This window comes from Tenrec ecaudatus, chromosome 6 (genome assembly GCF_050624435.1).
Source record: "Tenrec ecaudatus isolate mTenEca1 chromosome 6, mTenEca1.hap1, whole genome shotgun sequence".
In the NCBI taxonomy this organism is placed as follows: Eukaryota; Metazoa; Chordata; class Mammalia; order Afrosoricida; family Tenrecidae; genus Tenrec; species Tenrec ecaudatus.
This window is the reverse complement of record NC_134535.1, coordinates 161,748,821-161,766,498: the sequence shown is the minus strand read 5'-3', so window position 1 is coordinate 161,766,498 and position 17,678 is coordinate 161,748,821. Positions and strand designations below refer to the sequence as shown.

General features: G+C 38.0%; 1 protein-coding gene across 4 annotated transcripts in view; it reads left to right on the top strand.

Moving 5' to 3' along the window:
- MINDY3 (MINDY lysine 48 deubiquitinase 3) overlaps positions 1-17,678 on the top strand; it is a 100,930-nt gene that overhangs the window by 51,575 nt on the left and 31,677 nt on the right. For 3 of the 4 annotated variants that reach the window (XM_075552441.1, XM_075552444.1, XM_075552443.1), the window contains 2 exons: positions 701-771; positions 10,690-10,770. In XM_075552441.1, the coding sequence (XP_075408556.1) occupies positions 701-771; positions 10,690-10,770 (152 nt within the window). The remainder of the gene's footprint in view (positions 1-700; positions 772-10,689; positions 10,771-17,678) is intronic. The other variant, XM_075552442.1, reaches the window with a different exon arrangement.

The following is a 17,678-nucleotide window of genomic DNA, read 5'->3' as shown; positions in this document are numbered from 1 at the left end:
TCTTATCCCATTTCTAGTCTGGAATACTCCTAGATGTGCTATCAGAGTCAACTCAAATATACAAACGTCCTCTTCAAGCAGATTCTGCCATATCACAGTGTGTGTGTGTGTGTGTGTGTGTGTGTGTGTGTGTGTGTGTACACTGCACTTGGACACACATGTGCAGAGGGCAAGCGCACTTTTGTATTTGTCCTTCTGGATAAACTCTGAGGCCGACGCTGTAAGGCAGCAACCATTTTCCATTCCTCTTGATTGTTCAGTCTTACGCACACTGCCTGTGTTTGTCTATAGAAGAAAGGGTGTATCATCTCTTCATGTTTCAGGTATTGTGCAGGTGATTGCACTGCGATCCAGCATAGCCATTTGTTATATTATTCAGTATCCTTTTATTTTTGCAAAATACTTTTCTGGATTGCAGGGGAAATTTGCCTTCATGAAAAAGTTAACATTCAATAGAAAATTTTGTAAATATAATTAAGGGACCTCTGTAGCATCACATTTCCCCATCACAATCATATTTATAATTATATTCTAATGAGCTAATCATATTTATAATGAGCACTGTGATAATGATTTGATGTGACTGATTAACAATGTATTTTGAGTATGTGTAAAAGTCATTAGTGTGCGAGAGATATATGTATTTATATATATAAATATATTTTTTATTTATACATACTAATATAATTTTTTTTAACAGAACTTCTTGGTATACATAAACAAGCAGCTGTAGGCTTCTTAACATTAATGGAGGCTTTAAGATACTGTAAGGTAAGTTAATCTCTAAGATGCTTTGAATAATTTATTCTTTAGTCACATGTCCACTGCCCTGGATAGTATCTTTGCTCCACTGACGGCATTTTTTAGCTTTTTATATATTATCATTCATTCCTCAACTCCCACACCAACCAGGATTTGGGAGAGTACTGCTGAGCTGACTGATCTTTGTGACTTTCTTATGCCTTGTCCGTCCTGTTTTGAGGGAAGGGGACAACATCTAGTACAGAGTGTTATGTACATGCCGAAAAAATAAGTATAATGTTTGGTAAACAGATTAAAAGAATGGACTGTTTCTTCTTCATGAACTAACAGTATGACATACAAAAACAACTTGCCTTTATCAGGCAGTGAAAAAGAATATGCTAAATGATTGAAATGGTAACTTTTATCCTTTCCTTCTGAAAAAAATGATTTTGCACTACAAAAAACCTTCCAAGACTTCCACAAGATTAAACTATTAAACACATGTACTAAACCTATAAACTGCCATAAAAACTCTCATTGCTGTGTATCTCATTGCCTTTCCTACATAATCTGATTTAACCTTGGATCTTGCAAGTAGTTTTAAATGAGCCTTAAACCGTAAATGATTCGCAATTAATAAAATGTCAAAATGCTTTGAGAGAAAGAATAAACTAAATCTAATTTTATTTTTTCAATTAGGAATGTTGGTTAAATGGCAGCGATTCAAGTGCTTTTGATTATTTTTAATTACAGCAATGGTGTCTTGCTCGCTTTTTGGCCAGACGGCGGCCTTGTTTCAGGACAACACTGGGACAGGGGTGGTGTGTGGGAGAATGAGAAAGGATTCATCCCATCCTTATTAAGGAGCAAGGGGCATATTCTTCAACAGTGATAACTTGATGTTTTTCAGGGACTTTAATATATGTACTACAGCTATTCTATGGCGAAAGATGGGACTTTCTACTCCTGTAGGGAGTTACAGCCTCAGAAACCCAGTTCTATTCTGTCCTACTGGGTTGCTATGGGTTGAAATAGGCTCAAGGCAATGAGTTTGGTTTCGACAGCTATTGTGAAGTAGCTCGGCAACCAAATAACCAAACTGTGCCCACCACTTACACACACACACACACACACACACACACACACACACTCATTTGCATATCCTGGGGAAAAAAAGAGATGCCATGTGGAAATTAAATATTTAGATTATGCATCATTGTTATAACTCAGATGGTAAGTAAAGAATTTAGAGTGTATCATTCCACCCTTGAAACTTTTCAGTTTTTCTGTACCAAGATTTAAAAATATGTTGAATGGTTTTTCGGTTGCATGACCCTCTCACACATTACTTTTCTCTGCACACTAAGCAGGTTATGTGCATGAGTACATTATTTCCTCGGGTGCAGTATATGCAAAAAACATGGTACTTCTCTAGTCTCATACTCATAAATAAGGAAACATATATTCCCTTGCTATTCAAATCAGGCTGTCATATTATAATTCCTGTTGTAGGATGTGTTATAAATAATTATGCATGATGTGTTCTAGTTGAAATTTAATGAGCTTAAAGATACTGTTTAGGAATGGCTTTTCCTATTTTCTTACTTTTTTTAACATTTTATTAGGGGCTCATACAATTCTTATCACAATCCATACATACATCAATTATGTAAAGTACCTCTGTACATTCATTGCCCTCATCATTTTCAAAGCATTTGCTTTCCACTTAAGCCCCTAGCCTCAGGTCCTCTTTTTTCCCCTCCCTCCCCGCTCTTCCCTCCCTCATGTGCCCTTGATAATTTATAATTTATTACTTTGTCATATCTTGCCCTGTCCAACGTCTCCCTTCTCCCCCTTTTCTGTTGTCCATCCCCCAGGGAGGAGGTCACATGTAGATCCTTGTAATCGGTTCCCTCTTTCCAACCCACTCATCCCCTACTCTCCCAGTATCGCTACTCACACCCCTGGTCCTGAAGATATCATCCACTCTGGATTCCCTGTGCTTCCAGCTCCTATCTGCACCAGTGTACAACCTCTGCTCTATCAGACTTGCAAGGTAGAATTTGGATCATGGTAGTGGGCGGGGGTGGGGGATAGAGTGGAGGAAGCATTTAGGAACTAGAGGAAAGCTGTATTCTTCATCGGTGCTACATTGCACCCTGACTGACTCATCTCCTCCCCTAGACCCCTCTGCAAGGGGATCTCCAGTGGCCGACAAATGGGTTTTAGGTCTCCACTCTGCACTTCCCCCTTCATTCACTATGGTAGGATTTTTTTTTGTTGTTGTTCTGATGATGCCTTATACCTGATCTCTTCGACACCTCATGATCACACAGGCTGGTGTGCTTCTTCCATGTGGGCTTTGTTGCTTCTGAGCTAGGTGACCGCTTGTTTACCTTCAAGCCTTTAAAACCTCAGACGCTATCTCTTTTGATAGCTGGGCACCATCAGCTTTCTTAGCCACATTTGCTTATGCACCTATTTTGTCTTCAGTGATCATGTCAGGAAAGATAAACATCACAGAGTGCCATCTTAGTAGAACAAATTGTTTGCATTGAGGGAGTACTTGAGAGGCCCAATGGTCCATCTGCTGCTGTAATACTTTATAGATAAATATATGTACATAGATCTGTTCTGTCGTTGCATATAAATGTATTTATATATGTACATGCCTGTATTTAGACCTCTATAAATGTACTTTGCCTCCCAGTTCTTTCCTCTATTTCCTGTTACTTTCCTACCTTCCCACCATCATGTCTGGCCTTCACTGGGTTTTGGTAATACCTCCCAGCTACACTGCCCTTGATCAAGGGTCCCCCACCACCCTCAAGCATCCTCTGCCCTCCTTGTCATCAATTTTAGATCACTTCTTCTTCCCTTGTCCCTGGTTTGTTAGCATCCCTCTCCTTTTCCCCCATCTCTCCCTTTCCCATGTCTCCACCCTCCCCCCCCAGAACCGTTGGTCCCATTGTTATCTCCTCTGAATTGTTCATCTGCCTAGCTTTTCCAGATAGGCATGCATAGATAATATGCACAAAAACAAAGCAAAGCAAACATAACCAAAAAAGACAAACAATAAATCAACAACAGCTAATACAACAAAACGAAACGAAAAGTCAAAAACAAAATCTGAAAAGCACTCAAACAGTCCCAGGTCTGTCTATTGACCTTTATGAGTGTTTTCCAGTGGAGTCTGCTGGGTGTCACACCCTGACCCCCAAATCCCAAATCCACCTTTGGCATTCCTCACGGTCTTTGTTGCTTTTCCCCCCTTGATGCTCCGGTGTAGACCCTTAGTGTTTCGCCCCCGTACGGTGGGGTTGGATCGGGCACATCTCCCACACCGTGTCCCCAGTGCTGTCCCCTTTGCACTATGTGTCATTGGGGACATCGTTGTCTAGTCTCGTGATAGGATTGGCCCTGTAATCCTCTCTGTGCATTGGCTGCTCTGAGCCAAAATATTGTCCCCAGGGCTCGGTGGCCACTTTGTGTTCCACTCTCTCCTTCCCTCTTCATTCGCTCCTGATCAGACACGCCCCACTTCCTGAGCTACAGCTTCTGTGCTGTTCTCTGAAGTGCATTTCTCTGGGCTGGGGGTAAGGGGTGCCCACGTCATTGGGATTGGGGGCTGGCCCCGAAGACCTCTCTATTGGGTCCCTGCTTCATGCTCCAGGTTGAAGTCTGGTCTCTCTCTCCCTCTCCTGTGGAGATATAATCAACACCCTCCCCTTGTTCTTTTCTAAAAATCTGTGTGACTTATGTTAATTTTATGAAAATGTTGACAATCTCTTGTAACTTCTTTCTGGAAGTTGTATATTTATGTATTCAAAACTATATATTAGTTTGTGTTCCCATGCATTTATTGAGGTGCTTAGTGACACCTAATAAATGTTGGACTCCTAGGATAGTTTCTCACGTTGGTGATTAAACATTGAACATGGGGTTAAGTTTTTTAATGTATATATAGTTTACAAAACATGTTATCATCTTTGATACTAAATACAGTTTATTCCCTAAACATAAAAAGTACAGTACATTTTAAATGTTCATCTATATGGAGCTGAGCTATTTAATATGTAGAGCTTATTTTACCAGTTTCCCAGAAGGGCCCACAAAAAAAGGCCTCACAAAATAGCCAATTAAAAAGAAACAGAATTCCATTATATTTTGACAAATGGTACTTGTGTTAGGCTGGATTGTGTAGTGAAACAAAACCAATGGCACTCATATATGTATGAGAAAGAACTTTATATCAAAACGTAATTTTATATTACAAGGCCTCTGCCCAGGCCAACTCAAGTCCATGGGTCTGATGTTAGCTGGGGCCCTCTTCAAATTCAAACTGCAAGCTGCAGGCTGATGATGCAAAAATAGGAAGCTGAAAGCAGGGGTGACATAGGCTGCTGAGTCATGTGTATTGAAGGTCGGTGGAGACAGTTCCCCAGGTCAGTGACCTACATGGGGTGACACCTGGAGACAGACATATAGCCCTAGCAAGGGGAAAGGTGAAGGGCAAGAGGAAGAAGAGAAGTTCCCAATGTCTCACCTATAAACAGTCCACACCCCCAAGGCGGCTTTATCTGACTGTGACCTTATTGATAAACCTCCTAAACTTTTACCCAGGTGGATGTTGGCATAAATCTACCTGCCACAGGACTGAATGCACACTTTGTGTGTAGCACACATGCATTCACTATCGTGACTCAGCAGTGAATGGGAGACCCGTTTTTCAAGAACTTCCTTTGGTACCAGTTAAATGCACAAAATCATTACGTTTAGAAATTCCCCAAGAAGGGGAAACATGCACATGCTGGTGTGTGTGTGTGTGTGTGTGTGTGTGTGTGTGTGTGTGTGTGTGTGTTTTCACCCAGCCTGCTTGTGTAGTGAGTTTTCATCAGAAAACTCCTTTGTGTTTTCCATCAATTAAGTTGAATCCTTGACACTATAATTTGGTAACCCAATTTTAGAGTGTTCATAGGTTTACAACTTGATCGGTTGGTTTAGCAGATGCTGATGGGTGTACAGATATTAAAGCTAAATTGATTTTAGTCAAACCTTTTCCCATGTAGTTCATTTTCTATTTGCTTAAGTTTTGTCTCAAAACTTGTGAATATTGTACCATGAAGTTTGGTAACATTATGCCTTCATATATTTATTCCCAAGTGTTTTTGAAAATTCAATTTGTGTCAAAGTGTAGTAATAGAGTTATAAAAGGTAGAGCTTCTTTTTGGACACATTAACACAACATTCGACGTTGCACTTACTCCCCACCCCTCTTTTTCTTTTTCCTCCTCCCCTTTCTTCTCAGACTTCTTTCTTTCTTTCATTACACAAAATAAGTTGCCTCTGAATATTTTAGACTATGTACTCTTTTTTCAAAATGGACATTTAATTCCCTCATCCCATTAAACATGCCATTTTTAAGTATGTAGTTCATTGCTTTGGGTTTTTTTTTTTCAGTCTATTCACAAGATTGTATAACCATCACCCCTCTTTAATTCCAGAATATTTTCATCAATTCACAGAGAAGTCTTAAACTTATTAGCAGTCCCTTAACTCCCTGGCAAACACTAATCAACTTTTCATCATGATGTGTTTACTTGTTACATAAATTTCATCTAAATGCAAAAATACTATAAATGGTTTTATCTGGCTTTTTTCACTTAGCATAGTATTTATTTCATTTTTGTTGTTACTCTTATCAGAACTTCACATTTCTTTATGGCCAAATAATATTCTGTTGTATTGCTAGATCAATTTTGTTTATCTCTTCTTCAGTTGATAGACACTTGACTTGTTTACCTTATTACTATTATAAATAATGCTGCTATAAATACTCACGTACAAGATTTTTGTGAAAATGTGTTTATTTTTGTTTTCAGAAATTGCCTAGGAGTAGAATTGCTGGGGTGGGGTGTCATACTCAATTTCTGTATTTAACTTTTTGAGGAATCTGCCAAACAGTTTTCCAGAACAGCTGTACCATTTGTTCACCCCTTTTAATTCATTAATCTTTCCCATAAATTCATCATGCATGTACTCTTTGATCCTTCTTTGCATAAACTTATCTTCGTTTTGTCCTTCTATTGCTTTTAAGTAGACATGCATGCAGATGAGATCATATCATGCAAGTGAACACACACTCATGTGTAAGCACAGCTTTTCCTACAAGAGACATCAATATCTGTACTTCTCACTGCCAGCAGCACAGCTAACGAAAACCTACTACATTAAGAGTCAGAAAATGTGCATTCTTAATCAGCTCTGTATTGAACGAGCTGCTTGAATTTAAAAAGGCTTTGACCCTGTCTCCGTCTCAGTTTTCTATGTACAAACGGCAACAGTTGCCCAGTTTACCTCTAAAATCCCTTCAACTCGGAAGCTGTCAGAATCCCTCCCTTCTCTTTGTTATCTTTTATATTCTTCTCCACTGAGTGGGCCGGAACGACTTTAAATCACCACTGCCAGGTTAGCACATCCAACTCACCCCTCTCTTTATAGGACAAAGATACTAGAGTTTTGCTTGTTTGTTTTTAATTTTTAAAACATTGTGAATATAATAAGAGTACCTATTTCCTACTTTCTTACTAAGAATAAATTCTGCAGGGGAACGTTTGAAGCAGGGACGTTATAGCTGGGCTGGGGCTGACTAAGAAAGAGTCATTGATCCTGTCTGTCTGCACAAGTAAGAGGAATTTGTCAATTTTGAGTAAACTCACCACCACTGAGTGCCCCTGCCGCTGCCACTCTGAGCAACCCTGTAGGACAAAGTAGAACCACATCTATAAGTTTCCTGACCGTAACTCTCCGTGGGAGTAGAAAGCCCTGTCTCTCTCCTGCAGAAGTGCTAGTGGTATCAAACTGCTGACCTTGCAGTTGGCAGCCCAACATGTTACCACTATGCCACCAGGGTTTCTTCAATTGTGAGTACTTTGTGTTAAAAAAAGGAAATTCACCACATGTGATATGGTGGTTTTTATGGTAAGGTTTCTGCTTTAATAGAAGTGGAAATGATTCATGTGAACTTGTTTGGATTTCCCAAGTCTGTGTTATGGGTTGAGTATTAAATTATTTTCTTCTGTCACACAAAATACTGCTTTCAAGTTTTTGATACTGTTAAGTTTATTGATTAGATATATACATATATATATATCCAGTAAGACAGCCTATAATTAGATTTTTATATATTTTAAAGAGACTTCATATTGTAAATTCTAGACTTCACTGTTAAGCATCAAAGGTTATGTGACCATTTTTTAACTCTCGAATGTTTGGAATTATTTATTTTCTAAGCATAATGACTATCTTACCCTGGGTGCCTTAGGGGCAAGGAAAGTATTTTTTTTTAATCTTATTGTTATAAATTTGTGAATCTTTCCAGAGTGGATCACTTTCTCATTCAATAATTTATAAGCATTTTCTTTCATGTATCACATTGTGGGGATTGATCGTAATCCTCACAGTGTAGCATCATCACTTTCACGCTGCTTTCTCTCTTCTCTTCCTCTTTCTTCCCTACTCCTTCTTGCCTTCTGAGCTTTGTCCTTGGGTAGATGTTGCCCTTTGGGTCTCCAAGGGTTGATTGTTGTCAGGAATGTGTGCCTCCCTGGGGTTTTTGTGCACATTGTAGGCCACTGAGGCACGTTCCGTTCCTGGCCTGAAGAGTGACTAAAAGCCAGCATCTCAAGGGGCTCCTCCAGTCTCTTTATGGCCAGTAAACTTGTGTCTTGTTGTTGGCTTCAGTGATTTTGTTTGTTCCATGGTTTTCACCTACTCCCTCCAGGAATTAGAATGTGATTCCCTTTTCAGAGCTGATGGGAATGGTAGCTCTGTGCCATCCAGTTTTTCTGATGTCATGGGCATGGAGTCTGAGATCCATGTGGTCCCTTATTTACATGCATCTTTGATTTTCTTCACTCTCATTTGCTTCAGACAAGGAGACATAGGAGCTGTATCTTCCATGGCTACTCACCAAAATAGAATGTAGAACTTTGTGTGCATGTGAACTATGTTGTGTTACTTGATCTTGGTTTTCCCCAAGACTGTGGTCCTGAGTCCTCAGGTCCAGAGAGCCACTCCCCTCAAGGTGTTTAGTTATGCCTGAGAAGTTTACATAACTCTGCTCCCATAGTCTCTACTATATTCATGGATATCTTTGCAGCATATGGAAACACAAAAGGGCATCAAACGATTTATGGAGAAATTATATTCTGTTACTTCCATTTTCCTACAAACTTTAATGCCCTCTCAGATGTATAAATATCCTGTCAAACATACATAATATATACATGCAAATATATGTATATATATGCATATATACACATACACACATATATACATTCATACACACACTTATTTGTATGATCCTATTCTTTTTTTTTTAAGACAAAATCCCAAGGTGGGTCGCTAATATATATTAATATATATATTTAAGGATTTAATGATGAAATAATTCTTGTGATTAGCCAATCAAAAGTTATATATAAATTAATAGTAGTTCAAGCCATAAAAAGTTCAAATTGTACAGTAGTTACAAAATATACCAATGATTACATAGTTTGGCATTACACTGGTAACAGAATGTGGGTACCAAAATTGTATCGACAAAATTATGACATGAAACAAAAACAAAATGCCCAATGAAGTGTAGTCATTAGAATACTGGATATAGCTACATCTTATTTATGCTTTACTCAACTTTAAAAATATTTTTATATATACACCTGGACTACAGAATTGTTTTGCTAATAATACATGGGAAATAGTGCTTCATAAAAACCTATCACTTGCATAAATTGTATACTTAAGATTGCTATACTGGATAGGGGAAAAAGTAGGCTGTCACTTTCAGTTTTCACAATTTAGCGATCGTCGCTCCATTTCCCATTTACCCTGGCTTAACCAATCGCTGGCAAGTTTACTGGGTTTTCAGTCTCTTCTTTGTTAAAGACAAGTATCACCCCAGCAGTTACTCTCTATTTGACCTTCACTTTCATTAAAAAAAACAACACTTCAGAACCTATTCTTTAAGGATTAGAAGACATAGTATATATTTGCAAAACTTGCTTTTGAAGGTTATAAAAATTTATGTTTAAAAAAAAACCACATTAATTTGAAAAAACGTTTTAGAAAAAAGTTTACCTAAGCCTGAACAAAAGTAGTCATTAAGAACGGCGGGGTTTTTCTATTTCCATGAAGAGTGAAAGCATCAGAAGCCCACGGGGAGTTCTACTGTCTCAGAGGCTCACTCTAGAATCAACTCGAGAACCTTGCGTTTCCTTCCTTCCCACCCCAGGGAACGGGCAAAGACAGACAGACCATTGATGGCTGACTAATTTCATTCAGCATCATGTTCTCCCAGTTGTGACGTATTTCATACATCCACGACTCCTCTCTAAAATGTAGCACAGTGGTCCATTGTGTACACATCATCTATGCACCAGCGCTGGCCATTTAGTTGGCGGTTGTCTTTTTGCTGTGATGAAAGGACGGAAGGCTCTTAACACCTTTCCCTTTATTTAGAAAACAAATGTATTCATTTGTTTTATCATGATTTTACATATAAAGTGATTGTCATTAAATTTAGAAGTTTTAAGTGTGATGCTGGATATGTAGAGTGGGCAGGTTACTCCATCTAGGAATTGAGCAAAGTTGGAGAGTATTTCTTAGGGATAACTTATTTCTCGCTGTGCTAGATCTATATTATTGTGCTGACAGAAAGCTTGGTCTGTAACATCCATGTTACTTTGAACATTTGAATTCTGTGGATAAGGCACTGCAGGCAAAAGAAAGCTAATGAAATATATAAGTCGCTGGGATAGCCACAATATTGTATTCTATTTAAATATGAATTTGGCCTCTTTAGATACTTTGCAAATATTTGTAGACAGACTTGATGGGCAGTATATATTTTTCATTTCTATTATTGTGCTACATTTATTCTAGGTTGGCTCTTACTTGAAATCTCCAAAATACCCTATTTGGATTGTGGGCAGTGAAACTCACCTCACCGTATTTTTTGCCAAGGTAGGAGTAATAGCAGATCTTGTTTTTCTTTGCGTGACAGCAGGTAAACAAGTAAGTCATATGTAGTTTAGGTCTTGGTACAAACTTCAGTTTGTCCCTACTAACAAATGGATTATCCTAAGATATATTTTAAAATAGTATGAAAGAGTATATTATTACACTTTTAATTTGGGGATCATTTCAGTAAAATCTCTATGGTGGTCTAGTTGTTGTTTCTGTGTATCTTTTGTCTTGGTTTATCTTATTCTGAAATCACTTATTGTGGTAAAATTAATTGATTTTTGAAGTTTTATATTGATTTTTTTTCCTAGAGAAGCTGACACTTTTACCTAATGCAAAGTATTTTTATTAAACATCAGCAGAAGTATTCTTATATTGGCTACATTAAAGTATGTGTGAATTAAATATTCAGTAGTATTGAAGTCATTGTTTCTGCTAAGATGGGATATGTCTACAATTTTAATATAGGCGTGATTAAAATAGAATGTATTTGAGTGTGTTTGTGTTTAAAGCCATACGGCAAAGCCATTTTTAAACCTCAGTCTTTACCTATACTACATGTTTTTTCCTCTCTGAGTGACTAAAAGCTTTGGAGCCTCACAGCTCTGTTACAGATCTCAGACGTGAACTCCCTAGCTGTTAGACTCCCATAACAGTAACCCAGGATACAATGAAATGGAAATATTTTTCATCTGAAATAGTATGATTGCTATAAGAATAAATTTTGTTGTCAAATAGCATGAAAAATTTCACAGTAGGGATGTATCAGGTGCCTGTCAGGAGTGCCGGTTGGGCTCCGTGTATTTGAAGTTTTTTTTATTCAAGCATTAAATAAATTACCATATATACTTGAATACAAGCTGACCCGAGTATAAGCCGAGGTACCTAATTATTACCTGGGAAACCAGAAAAACTGATTGACTCGAGTATAAGCCTAGGGTGGAAAAGGCAGAAGCTATTGGTGAGTTTCAATAATCAAAACAAATGAAAATAAAATTACTAAAAATTGAGTCAGCTGTGGGGTAATGTATTTAAATACTTATTTTTAATAAAAAACATAAATAAAAGGACAACAAGTCATTTAACATTAGTAAACCAGCATAGTAAGTGGAAAATGGGTTCAGTAAAAACAATAAGGTTTCAACAATGATACCTTAAGAGTACTATTCCCTGAGCTCAATCAGCAACCATGCTTAAAGGTAGACTTAAAATCCTTCAAAACTGGATTCCTCCTCATAATCCGTATCCCAATGCAGAGCTTCAGCTGGTGTAAGGTCATCATAGACGCTGTCCTCACTGAGATCGCCGTCATCACCATCACTGCTGTCATTTTCATACAAAGTGCAGTCTTCACTGCCACCCATAGCATTACTAATACTACATTTCTGGAAGGCACGTCGCACCATGTCTTCTGGAATGTCTTCCCATGCATCTCGAACCCACTTTGCTATTAACTCTAAAAGGAGATTTCCTCCTTTTGTTAGTCGGGCTTGACCAGATGACATCCAGCCATGCCACATCCTTTGCACACGGTCTTTAAAAGGCTTATTCAAAGACACACGTCATAGGACGGCTCTGATTGGTTAGATGTGAGTAAACAAACATTCAAAGCCCTGCAGTGTCAACGGGGCTTTGAATGCCCTGTTTTTGGGAGAAACTCAATCACCTGCGAGATAACGGGTGCTCATTACCTGGGGGAGAGGGCAGCGAGATGTTACACCTCGCTGGGGTACCACTGACCCATGTATAAGCCGAACCCAGTTTTGTGCTGAAAAACTCGGCTTATGCACGAGTATATAGCAAAATGCACATACATGAAGTAACTGTTAATTTTATAGTAAGATGTTTGATTTGGAAGTATTATAAATATCAAAAAGCATGTATACAAAATACGGTCTCTCCTTTTTAAAAACCTTGAATGTTACTTTAAGTTTCACTTTTCATTTCGTTTTCCATACTTAAACTGTGTTAGCACCATCTTTTAAGTAGCCGGCATGTAGTTAGGTAACTCAGCGGAATTAATGAATGTTTTGCCCTAGGGCTCCAGTGACATTTGCATATCTAATTTTTTAAGAGTTCACACTTAATCCGCTTAAATGTCTAAGTGCTATGCTTCTAAGGTATTTTTTAAAATATTGAATTGTAATGGTTTTAAGATACTGTTTTTTTTTAAGTTGCAGGTGAAAAAATATTCCTTTTATAATAAGCTTGGCTTTGACTTGATGGTGATGAGTTTGTTTGAGTTTAATAAAGCATTATAACACCAGAGGATCACTTAAACTATAAATGAAAGTGATAATACTTATAAAATTTTATTCTGTTCAATTTTATTTAAATACTAAATAAAATAGGATTTTGGTAGAGTTTGCTGTGTAGAAAATAGTTGAAATGTTGACTCTTCTTGAAATTATAAGAACAAACACTATTTTGCCACGTTTCTTTGTTACTAAGTTCATTATTTTCAAGGCAATTGATAATTTGGCATTGTAGAATGCCATGTGACATTCACTGGGGGCGATAATCGTAACAGTTGTCTTAATTTATTCATACACTTATTTTCCAAATACTTACTGAGCATGTTGTCTGTGTCTAGCATTATGCCACGTGTGTGAATACAGCTATGAGCAAAAAGTAGATGTGGCTCCTTTTCTCAGAGAAGTATGCGTTTTACTGAGGGAGGCCTTCATCACGTGTTCAGATATGGAATTTCAGAGCTGATGGGTGCCAACAAAGCAGATATCTGTATTGCTGCAAGAGTCTATCTCAGTTTCAGAAGATTGTAGGTAACTAGGTCCTTCAGGAATTGATGTTTAAAATGCGGACTGCGGCGTTAGACTAGGGGATGAGGGAAATGGAGTATTCTCTGTCCAGGAAGTAGTAGGAGCAAACAAACAGCTGGGTGAGAGCGAGCTAGATTACCTGGAATTAAGGAGAGGAGCAGCTAGAGGATGACTGATAGGTGTAGACATGGACAATATCTCTATATCTAATAGAGGTGGATATAGACAATACGACTAATTATCCCAAGCAACATCAGCCACTGAATTCTAAAATGTGATGAGAGGAGTAATTTAAGGGGAAGGAGGAAGAAAGGATGTAGGATAAAATTTGCATTTTGAATAGTAACTCCGGTTAATTGTGGTGAACAGATAGATCCTAGGATAACCAATTACTGGATGAAACAAATGGCTAAGCACTTGACCATTAACCTAAGGGTTGCTGGTTCAAATCTACTGAGGCCTAGTGATTTGCTTCCAAGTGGTCACAACCTTGAAAACCTAATGAAACAGTTCTACTCTGTACACAGGAGGATTTCATGAGTCAGAATTGACAGCAAACATTAATACAACATATTGCATGGTTAAAATCAGGAATGATGTGTCATAGTTAGATCCTCTCACCATACTGATTCAATTTGTATGCTAAGCAAATAATCAGAGAAGCTGGTTTATGTGAAGAAGAATTTGGCATTGGGATTGGAGGAAGGCTTATTAACAACTTGAGATATGCAGATGATACAACCTGGCTTACAGAAATTGAGGAAGACTTGAAAGACTTGCTGATAAGGATGAAGATCATGAATTGAGCTCTTCAGTGTGGGTTACAACTCAAGATTAAAAAAAAGACTAAAATATTCACAAGTGGACCAGAAATAACATCACGATAAGTAGATGAACGATTGAAGTTCCCAAGGATTTCATCTTGATTGGATCCACAATGCTTATGGAAGCACCAGTAAAGAGGTCAAGAGGTATCTCTGCTTTAGAAGACATCTTTAGAATGTTGAAAAGCAAGGGTGTTACTTTGAGAATTAAGATGCTCCTGACCCAGTCCAGGGTATTTTCGATTGCCTTGTGCATGTAACAGTTGGACATTGAATAGGAAGACTGACCAAAGAAAAGCCATGTGCGTGAATTGTGGTGTTGGTGAAGAATATTGAAAGTGTCATGGACTGCCAAAAGGGCAAGCGAATTTGCCTTGAAAGAAGTAAGCTATAATGCTCTTTAGAGCCAAGGATGGTGAGATTTCGTCTTATATGCTTTGGACACGTCAGGAAAGACCAGTCCCTGGAGCAAGACATGGTGCTCGGCCAAGTAAAGGGGCAATGGGAAAGAGCAATGCCTGCATGATGGACACAGAGACTGTAACAGTGGGCTCAAGCACGGGGACAGCTGTGAAAAAGACACTTGACCACATAGTGTTTTGTTCCTTGGTGCATGAGGTCACTGTGGGTCAGACTTGTTGGCACGTAGCAACAACAAGCAGAAAACTTTTTTTTTATTAATCATTTTATTAGGGGCTCTTACAGCTCTTATCACATTCCATACTTCAGTTGTACCAAGCATATTTGTACATATGTTACTATCATCATTTCCAAAACATTTTCTACTTGAGCCCTTGGTTTAAGCTCCTCTTTTTCCCCTCCCTCCCTGACTTTCTACCCTTGTGAATCCTTGATCTATTATATATTGTTGTTATTATTATTTTGTGTCTTACATTATCCATTGTCTCCCTTCACCCACACTTCTGTTATTCATCCCCCTGGGGGCGGTGAGGGGGGGGGCGGTTGTCAGGCGTGCTGTACATCAACTTGTGATGGGTTCCCCTTTCTCAGCTTGTTTAGTGTTCTTCACTGAGAGGGAATGTGCCCTATGGACATGTCACTGTCTTTGGACATAGTTCCTACTGTGGTTCTTTTAAGGAGCCCAGATAGTGCTTTGGGTTAGAGGTTGATCTACAGTTAAATGAAAGGTCCAATCAGCTACTACACAGGAGAAAGCTGAGGCTCTTTGCCCCAGTTAAGATTTATAGTCTAGGGCCAATATGAATCAGAATCTGGACTAGATGGCAGTGGGTATGTTGATCCTAGGGCCCTGATGGTGCATTGGATTAAACATTGGGCTAGTAGCAAAGTTAACAGTTCGAAGCCACCAGCCACTCTTTAGGAGAGAGATAAAAATGTTTAATTTAAAGCAAATCCCAGGGAGCAGTTCTGCTCTGCCCTGTAGGGTTTTAAATAAATTGGGGTCTACTCCATGATAACCCCAAATCATCCATTGCCATCAAATCAATTTCAGGTTCCTGAGACTGAATCTTCACAGGAAACAGCCTAATCTTCCTGGAGTGATACTTTTCACTATACTTTAATGAGATTAATGGAAATCCTTCAAAACTACTACATAGGCAAAAATATAAATGTATTCTAAAAGAACTTGAAGATTTTTCCATCTATATTTAAGCAAAGAATTTTGAATTAGGCAAAAATATAAATGTATTCTAAGAGAACTTGAAGATTTTTGAATCTATATTTAAGCAATGAATTTTGAATCTATATTTAAGTCTACTTATCTTTTGAACTGTTTGGCTTTAATTTACTATGCCTCTTATTAAAACAAAGTTATGTAACATCAGTGTTATAATAAGCCTTCTCTTTCCTTATAGGAACCACGCTTTCCATACTTTCATACCTTAAATCCCTTTCCTGGTTGAATATTCAGGCATTTGCCCTCCTTAACATTTTTCTTCTCTCTAGCCCCCTTTGATTCATTGTCTTTTTTTAAAAAACAGTTTTGTTGGCATATGCCTCATAAATCCTACAATTCAATAGTTGAATACTAATAAGCAGAGTTGTACAATCATCACCACAGTCAATTTTAGAACATTTTCCTTGTTCTTGAACTCACCATTATTAGCTTCCCATTTACCCCCAACCTTTGCCATGCTCACAGAGAACCATCATCCCATTCACTGTCTGTATATTTTCCCATTCTGGTTTCATATACAGAAAAACCTTATTTTTTAGAAAAAGCTAAGAACAATAACAAAATCAAAGAGAGAAATCTCAACCAAAAAGAAAGCAAAAAATATTTAAAAATAGAACAAATTTCAAATGGTTCCCAGGGGAGAACAGATGCTAAAGTGTTAGATTTTAGCTTAGCTGCATCTGGACTAGTTCATTTTCCATTTACTTCATGGTAGCGTGGGCATTCGCAAACTTGGTCCATGGTCAGGGACTGACCACCTATGTAACCCCTTCACCTTAAAAAAAAAAATCTAACTAAAACTGTCTTTTTTTAATGCTTGGATTTTAAGAGAAAACCCTTTTGGTATCTGGGGAGAACTGATTATGAAATTAATTTTCAAAACAAATTCAAGACTTTAATTTTATAAATATGTGCCATGGATGTTAGAATTCTAACTATGAAATGTTCAGTGGAATTAATGTGTCGCTTATTTTGCATTGTCTATTGAACCTCCCTGTGGGATGACAGCTGCCGACCCATTGTCAGAACAGTTGGACCCTCCTTACAGCATCTAGTTCCCTCCTTCAGAGGGTCAGTGACTCATGTCCTGGTAATCCATTCCCAGCCTCCTTTTGAAGTTGTGGGGATGAGTTTTACATCCCCTTTTGGTTCTCTTTCATGTTGATAAAAGGGCTCTTTGTATGTGTGTGGAAAATATTACCTTTGACCTTTCCTATGGTAAAACAGCTTTTCTTTCAGGTAGGAACACATGAAAACACATTAAAGTTTAAACACTAAATTTATAAATAGCTGAATTTAATGCCAAGGAAAACAAAACATCTAACTGTTCCTGCAGGCTGACAGCATCCTTAAAGAGTGCTGTCTGTTACTGAGTGTCTAGAGTTGTTTCCAGGGGAGCAGGCTGCTTTTGTGTATTGCTCTTCTGTGTAATACTAGGAAGATGACTGAAATTAGGTGCCTGAACCCTTTTTGTGAGGCTTTTAAAAATTAGACAGTTCTGCCTTACGATTAATGCATGTCTCTACAAGTCCAAAACACATTTTTAGGAAGAGAAGTAAAACAATGCTGTAAAGATATTTATTATTCAAATACTGTCTATAAAAGAATCCAAAGCTTTGGTCAACGAATCCTAGAAGTTAGTTA